Source organism: Theobroma umbraticum, unplaced genomic scaffold (genome assembly GCF_002168275.2).
Source record: "Theobroma umbraticum cultivar Fairchild unplaced genomic scaffold, ASM216827v3 scaffold_130.0, whole genome shotgun sequence".
In the NCBI taxonomy this organism is placed as follows: Eukaryota; Viridiplantae; Streptophyta; class Magnoliopsida; order Malvales; family Malvaceae; genus Theobroma; species Theobroma umbraticum.
This window is the reverse complement of record NW_018397264.1, coordinates 2,204,983-2,212,279: the sequence shown is the minus strand read 5'-3', so window position 1 is coordinate 2,212,279 and position 7,297 is coordinate 2,204,983. Positions and strand designations below refer to the sequence as shown.

General features: G+C 31.6%; 1 protein-coding gene across 4 annotated transcripts; it reads left to right on the top strand.

Annotated features, from left to right (window-relative positions):
* The first annotated feature begins 1,767 nt into the window (after positions 1-1,767).
* On the top strand, positions 1,768-6,289 carry LOC110421548 (Got1/Sft2-like vescicle transport protein family). 4 transcript variants are annotated; one of them, XM_021435150.1, is made up of 8 exons: positions 1,768-1,876; positions 2,242-2,327; positions 3,025-3,116; positions 3,225-3,305; positions 4,867-4,964; positions 5,051-5,126; positions 5,502-5,573; positions 5,959-6,289. In XM_021435150.1, exons 2-7 carry the CDS (start codon positions 2,300-2,302, stop codon positions 5,532-5,534), a joined length of 408 nt encoding a protein of 135 aa, XP_021290825.1. In that variant the 5' UTR covers positions 1,768-1,876; positions 2,242-2,299; the 3' UTR covers positions 5,535-5,573; positions 5,959-6,289. The 4 variants fall into 4 exon arrangements, with proteins under 4 accessions (XP_021290825.1, XP_021290824.1, XP_021290823.1 ...); XM_021435149.1 differs by having other exon boundaries at positions 5,837-6,289; XM_021435148.1 differs by having other exon boundaries at positions 5,502-6,289.
* Positions 6,290-7,297: the final 1,008 nt, after the last annotated feature.

Genomic DNA, 7,297 nt, shown 5'->3' with positions numbered 1-7,297 from the left:
AGAAGCCCAAATTCTGGCAAAGACGGACCTAGCCTATGACTTAGGCCAATTTGGTTGACGAAAGCCATCCCTAAAGTATTACTCTCCAGGCGACAATTTGTTATAATGGTGTTGATGGTCCATGGGATGGGAGAATTTACAAAAGAGGCTTATTTGCCGTGGTCGGACCATTTTCTACCGTAACAAGTTTGGCACTCCAAAGAACAAGTCAAAGCAGCTGCCGATGAGATTGAGAGTAGAGAGTGAGCAATAGGATGGTTCGATCGGTTTGATTCATCATATTTAAAAATAAAATAAATTAAATATTTTAAAATTTTGATCAAAATCGATCAAATATAAGAGAATATCAAACGGATCAAATATCGAATTGATTCGATTTTGGATCGAAATTATTATTTTTTATGCAAATTACTTTATTAAGATATATATATAAGTTTCATTTATAATTATAAAATATAAAATTAAAATTAGTATTAAAATATAAATTTTATATAAATATAAAAATAATATATAATATTAATTTAATCTTTTGACTAGTTTAGTTTAAATTTTTTTAAATCAATAATTGATTAAATAAATCAATTGGCTCAAATTTTTAAAATTAATAAATTCAATAAATTAATTGAACCAAACTATTTTACTCAAATCATATTAGATTCGATTAAGTTATTAATGATGATAATGACTTCCCAGATTGGGCTTTAGCCATTTTTTTTGTTTTTTCTTTTTTCCTCGTACACTAATCAATAAAAGAAAATCAAGTTTCTTTTACAAGGTGCATTGCACCAAACCCTCCACCAAAACTTACATTATGTTCATTATTAATGGGGTTTAGAGCTCTATTGGAATTTTTTTAGTTAGATTTGTTAATTTTAAACACGACACATTAATACGAAATGAAAATATATAAGATTAAATAAGTTGGAGTTTAATTTTAACGTATCTCGTGTCTTAATATGTCAGACACAAGTAACACGTTTAAAATACATTTAAATACGTTTAATTAATAGTGTTAATTGTGTTATCATGTTTAAATATATATACGTGTTTAATCGTATTATCATATTTAAATGTGTATATGCGATATGTTTATCAACTTGTTAAAATTAATAGTCAAAGACTATTTCAACCTTACTTAAATAATTTTAAATAATTATTTTAATAAGTTTTTTAAATTTTATAAAAATAATAATACAATTATGTCATGTCCAAACCCTAATTTTAAATTTTTATTTTGCTATATTTGATGTTATTATTATTTTGTTTTATTATAATTAATTTTATAATTATTGATTTTAAATTAAAATAATAAATTTATATTTAATTGTAAATATTTTTATTTAATTATGTTAATCGTGTTATTAATCATATCATGTCATATATTAACAAGTTTAATGACGTGTTAATCATGTCGTGTTGTGTTATATAATTATTAAATATATACTTGTATGTGTTTTAAATTTAAAATATAAATATTTTTATCTCATATTCATGTTTAATTTTAATATATTTTATGTATGATCGTGTTTTACATGTTTAAGACATAAAAACATAAATTGTAAGTTTCACTTTGATTTTTGAACACATGATGTTGATTTTGACACCATTGATGGTCATAGCATGATTTCTTTTCCCCTTTGCAATGGAGGAGCTGACCGAACACTGGGCTAGAAATTAACATTGGATTCTAGGCCTAACCTAGGCTTTGGACTTTTAATTAATGGTCCATTTGTAGCGGATCTAATTACAAGCCCAAGCCTGCAATTGTTCATGATCCATTAAACGGACCGTTTTCAATGCGGTCAAACAAACGTTAGCAGAGCTCTGCTTCAGCTTTCCGGCGAAGTAGCGACGGCTTTCATTGCTTTGCTGAAGGGTAGACTCTTTTTTTCTGTTGATTTTCAATTGATCAGTCTTTAGTATTTCTGGGTTTATATTTATATGTTTTTTCTATTATCTTGAATTGTTTTCTTTTCTTTTTTTTTTCTTTGTTGCATGATTTTTTGCTGTGCATATGAATCTAAAGGAGCAAATGTTTGTATTTATTTTTTAAATAATTTGTTTGGGTAACTTGTTACTTTGTTTGAATTATTATGGGGCATTTTGATTTGTTCATAAACATCAATTCAACTTACTCTCAATACTATGCATAAATTTGTCATAACGTGGTTTTAATTTATTGCCAATATATGATTTTCTGAATGCTACTTCAATTCTCATTTTATCTCATTCATATTGTAGATTAGTTGAACTTGCTACAGGTCTTACGCTTATCCGGATTGCAGCTGATAATTTCAAGATGGTGTATGAAATAACTGAGCAAAAAAGTAAGCATAGTTTTCTTATGTAAATATGAGCTCATTTGGACTTTGCACACAGTGACCTTACCATGCTTGATATGGATTATTGAACCATTATATCTTTTGCCGTGATAGACATGCGCCAATGTGCTAATTGTGTAGAATAATTTTGTTTCACTAGATGTAATTATCATGTGATTGGGTATTTGATGTGTGCAGGCTTCACCAAAGAGCATTTGTCTGTCTTCATGAAGATTGTTTTGTTTTAAATTATGGTTCTTTTCAAATGCTGTTAAATTAACATCTAAATTCCATTTTCTTAAATTCCAATGTCATAGAATCTTCTACTTATATATTTGTCATACTACCTCACCTAGTGTATGATTTAAGCATGATGTAGTTTCTTTGAATTTTATGTGAGCTTATTAGAATGCAAAAAAGTAGGCTGTCATAAAGTGACTGAACCTACATTTGATTGCATTCTGTCAAGCATTGATGTTGGGTCATGAGCAGTCTTCTGGTTTTGAATGTATGGACGGGTAGTTGGTCATAAGCATACATGAAGCGAAGTTTTATTAGGTGTCAAATTCACCATGTAACTTGAACAAAATTAATATTTTACTGAACTTGTTTGACTGTAATTATTTCTATCGTCTCTTGAGATATTTAATTAGTTAATGCAACTTTGGCTTGTAAGACGAGAAATTTTGGCCTAATTTTGCAGAGATTGGCTTGGGTCTTATTGGCTTTGGTATCTTCTTCTCATTTCTTGGTGTAATCCTCTTCTTTGACAGGGGTCTGCTTGCTCTAGGAAATGTAAGGCTTTCTTTAGAAACTACGTATTTTGATGTAGATTATATGACATAATATGATAATTTTTTTATCATATTTCAGTACTCTAACTTACTGACATTATGCATTCAGATTTTTTGCTTAGCAGGGGTGGCAATTTTGATCGGTTGGTATTCTACTTTGCAGCTTTTCACTAACAGGAAAAACTACAAGGTATCAAATACAAAACCTTGTGCCAATCAGTGGGTCCATAATTCTTACAATGGTTTTAATTTCTTTATGTTTATTCTTTGGAATAAATCATTCATGAAGGAAATTTGATACCTTCAGTGGCATGAGCACCATGTTTGTGGACTTGAGAAATCCATATCCTATCTGAAGATTATCATGCAGTCTTAGTTTTTCAGATCAACCTGTATAGCTTTAGGGCCACTTAGTAAAAGCCTTGTTTTTTGGGCTTTCCAATGAAAGTTAGTAACATCTTGATGTATCATTTATGCTTGGTTTCTTGTATCATAACAGCATTTTTAAGCAATTGCTTTGTATACTATTGTTGTGCAAGACTTTAGAAATGGCGTTGCGTTCTTTAGGTATTAGTTTTAATTTGGCTGATAAAAGGCATGGTGCTCTTTCCAATTGCTTCAACCCTGCTTCAATGCCTCAAAAGTTTCTCTTCTAATTGTATTCTCTATAAATATATGTGATGTCTCCTCTAGATAAGTAAGTGTATGTTATGGAGTACGAAGGCCATCCAAGTATTTGTGGCAGACTAGGACTTAGCTTCATCTTTATTGATCATTTAGCAGTATTTTATTGGGCATGAAAGTAATGCTTTTGCTTGTTAAGCATCTATAGTAATTTATAAAGCCATTGATTGAGTTAGTATCACAAGTTAAGAGATGTTAGTTTAGTTGGAAGACTACATAAAAGCCAAATGAAATAATAAAAAATATGTAAATATATCATTATATTAGTAATTTTTCTTTCTTATAAAAAAAAAATTGTGTCCCGCTCCTTCATTTCAATTTATTTTATCTTTTAAATTTTCTTCTTTTTTTTTTTTTTCTTTTCCCTTCTTCCAACCACGTAGTGGGAGTTGAAGCCTAAAAGCAATTAGTTATAGGTTGGAGGGGCCAACCAAATATAAGAACTTTAGAAACTTGATACTTGCACTGTGGGATATAACCCCTCTTGAAACTTCTATTTATGTGTAAGGAATAAAATAATGAGATGAGTAGAACTATCTATGAACTATGCATAGATAGCAAATATTGACATTTGACAATAGGTAAACACCGCCAACTTGAAGATGAAGTGACAACAAATTTCAAACAAAATGAAAATAGAGCTCTTATCATTAGATATAGGCTTGGAGGCACACCTGAATGAAAGGCCATTATAGACTCCTAAATGCAACTGATGTGAGAGCACTACATAACACAATCTCACGTGTGGGCTTATTAGAACAATCAAGAAGAACAGGGTTATCATTTGAACTATGAAACCAGGCAATTGAAACTTGAGCTTTTAGGTCATGTTAAGCATAGAACCTAAAACCAAATGTTAAGAGATGGTAATGCTACCTGAATTTTAAGGCCATTAAAAAGTCTAACCATATTTAACATAGGATATGATGCTAACTTGTTCTTACAAGAACTACTTTGTTCTCAAATGTTTTAAATATATTGAAGAATTGAAATATATCGTATTGGATGTAGACTTATGTAATTTCATCTCTCTCACTCGTTTTTTAATCTTCTCCTTTCTTATGCAGGGTTCTGCTTCTTTTCTTCTGGGTCTCTTTTTCTTATTTGTTCGTTGGCCAATAGTTGGTATAATCTTGGAAATATATGGTTGCATTGTTCTTTTTGGGTTAGTTTCTCATCTCATTATGAGCTTAAATAGGATAACTTGCTTATGCTGCTTCTAACTGTTGTTGCATTTTATTCTTCTTTTAGTGGCTTTTGGCCTTCTGTCAGGGTCTTCCTCTGTCAGATTCCCGTTTTTGGATGGGTTATACAGTATCCTGTCATGGTATGTTGATGAACTTCTTTTGACTACCTCATTGTACTTCTTTTTTACGTGATGGCACGAAAGATCGTTTCTTTTCCAATTTTTTGAGGACACTACCACAACATATAGTCCATAGGACTATAAGTTTTTATCACTTTCTTGATGATATATTAGGAGATTCACTTCTAAGGATCCATATTATTGTAGTTGTTGCCTATCTTCAATTAATAAATAGCTGATATCACTTTCTAGATGCCTCTTCTTGCTAATCTCATGAAAACTTTCACAAATATGTATTTATGTGTGCACATATTGAGTAGTGCATTGTGAATATATCTGATTTGACTGTTTTCTATTAGCAAATTGATTATAGTTGCTATTTGTTAATGACTGCAGATCCTTGATCGCTTGAGAAGGGGTTCTGCTTGAATACACTGTGTGAAGTATCTAACCTTAATTTCATTCAAGGTGCTATTTGGAGTTTTATATTTTACTTTGTTTTACATTCAATTTGAAAAGCTTAAGATGCTTGAACATGAATACATATGGGAAGCCTCCCCACATCAAGGGAACCTAGTTAAATATCATACATATAGTGTTACGGATACTAGAGGATGATAAGTCACGGAATGATATCCTTGAATCCAGAACCTAAATTTGTATTTTGCTTGCTTTTTGACAACAATATAAAGCAGCAAAAAGTAATGTTCAATACTCTATACGACATGTAGGCATAAGCTTGTTTGAAGAGTCGGAGAATGATTGAAAGTTCTAGCTGCAATGCCCAAGATATTCAGACAACACTGGATGGGCTGATTTGACTATTTCTATTTATTGTTGATGTCTTAACCAGGATCGGTGAAAGAGGTTAGATCTCAGGTTAAGTTGATCTGTCCCTTTGTACAACTTATGGTGATCAGAGAAGTAGTACCCCAACTAAATGTTTTAAGCGTTTGATATCTGCTGCCTTTGGAACTAAAACTGCAAGAATTTTTCTTGGGAAAATTACACAAAGTATCCTTTGAGTTTTACTTTTATCCATGTAACTAAAATCTCAGAGATTTTCATAATTCACCAGATTTTTTATTTTGAATGATTAACTCTTTCTGTTAGTGGGTTGTTAACACTTAGACGCTGTCTTAAATTTGAAATGTCAGATGCCATGTGTACAGGCATTTTGTATACATCATTTTACCACTTTCAAGTTTCATTTGAGTTCTCTTACCCAAAACTCCATCTCAAGAATCATTCAAGTTCTCTTACCCAAAGCATTAGTGTATGTAAAGCTAAGCTGCCTGCAAGTTTCACATGATTGGAAAGGGAGATAGACAAGAAGCTGAAACAGAATTTCATGAATGATAAAAATGAAGGTCTCAAGATGTTTGAAGAAAATCTTTAAGATAAAGATGGAAAATAAAGGTAATAAAACAAACAAATAAATAATTGGTGCTGTACGGTTGAAAGTAACATGGTACACAGCTCCAAAATTAGGAGGAGTTCATTTGGAGCCCAAAGAATTGCTCAGACATAATAACTTCATGCTATCATTCCTTGGTTGTAGCTTAATAATTGTGAAGCAAAAGTTTCAAATACATAAATTAAGATATATGGTCTTGATTGAACCAAAACCTTACATCTTTTCAGCCCCTGGAGCTGGAATCACATCATCCTCCATGGGCACAAACAGCACCCATCCAACATCTATGATTTTTGGGTTTTGAATCAAATTTCTGTTCATCCTTACTATGTCACTCACATTAGCAGATAGTAGAGTGGCAATATCTGATGAAAGTATCGTTTTGCTGAACTGTATATTTCACTATGATTTGAGTGTCACTTTCTACACACCCGCACAACAGATGCATGGGCACTTTGTTTCCGACAACAAATGACTTTTGTCCTCCGTCGTCTAGAGCTTGTCCATTGTATATATGAGTTGAAACAGTTACAAACGTATCATTCTGTTGAACTATATATATAGAGGATGTGTCGTAGAGGTGTACATTACAGCCATCAACATCTCTGCAGGAACAAGGCACTGATGATATAAGGTAATCTTGTTTGTTTCCATGGGAAATGGGGTTGATATGGGATGAGTTTATATTGTAAAAGGTGGAGATTTGCTCTTTGTCAAGGCCATAATTGATGTGGTATAACGAGGCATTACATGTCTTGATGCTCCTGGAGCAAGT

What these genes read in the sequence shown, in the direction of transcription:
- LOC110421548 (XM_021435150.1), top strand. Translation starts at nt 2,300, where the DNA reads ATGGTGTATGAAATAACTGAGCAAAAAA. An exon ending in GGTTGCATTGTTCTTTTTGG is followed by an intron (nt 4,965 to 5,050) that starts GTTAGTTTCTCA and finishes TTCTTCTTTTAG; the next exon opens with TGGCTTTTGGCCTTCTGTCA. An exon ending in TTATACAGTATCCTGTCATG is followed by an intron (nt 5,127 to 5,501) that starts GTATGTTGATGA and finishes TAATGACTGCAG; the next exon opens with ATCCTTGATCGCTTGAGAAG.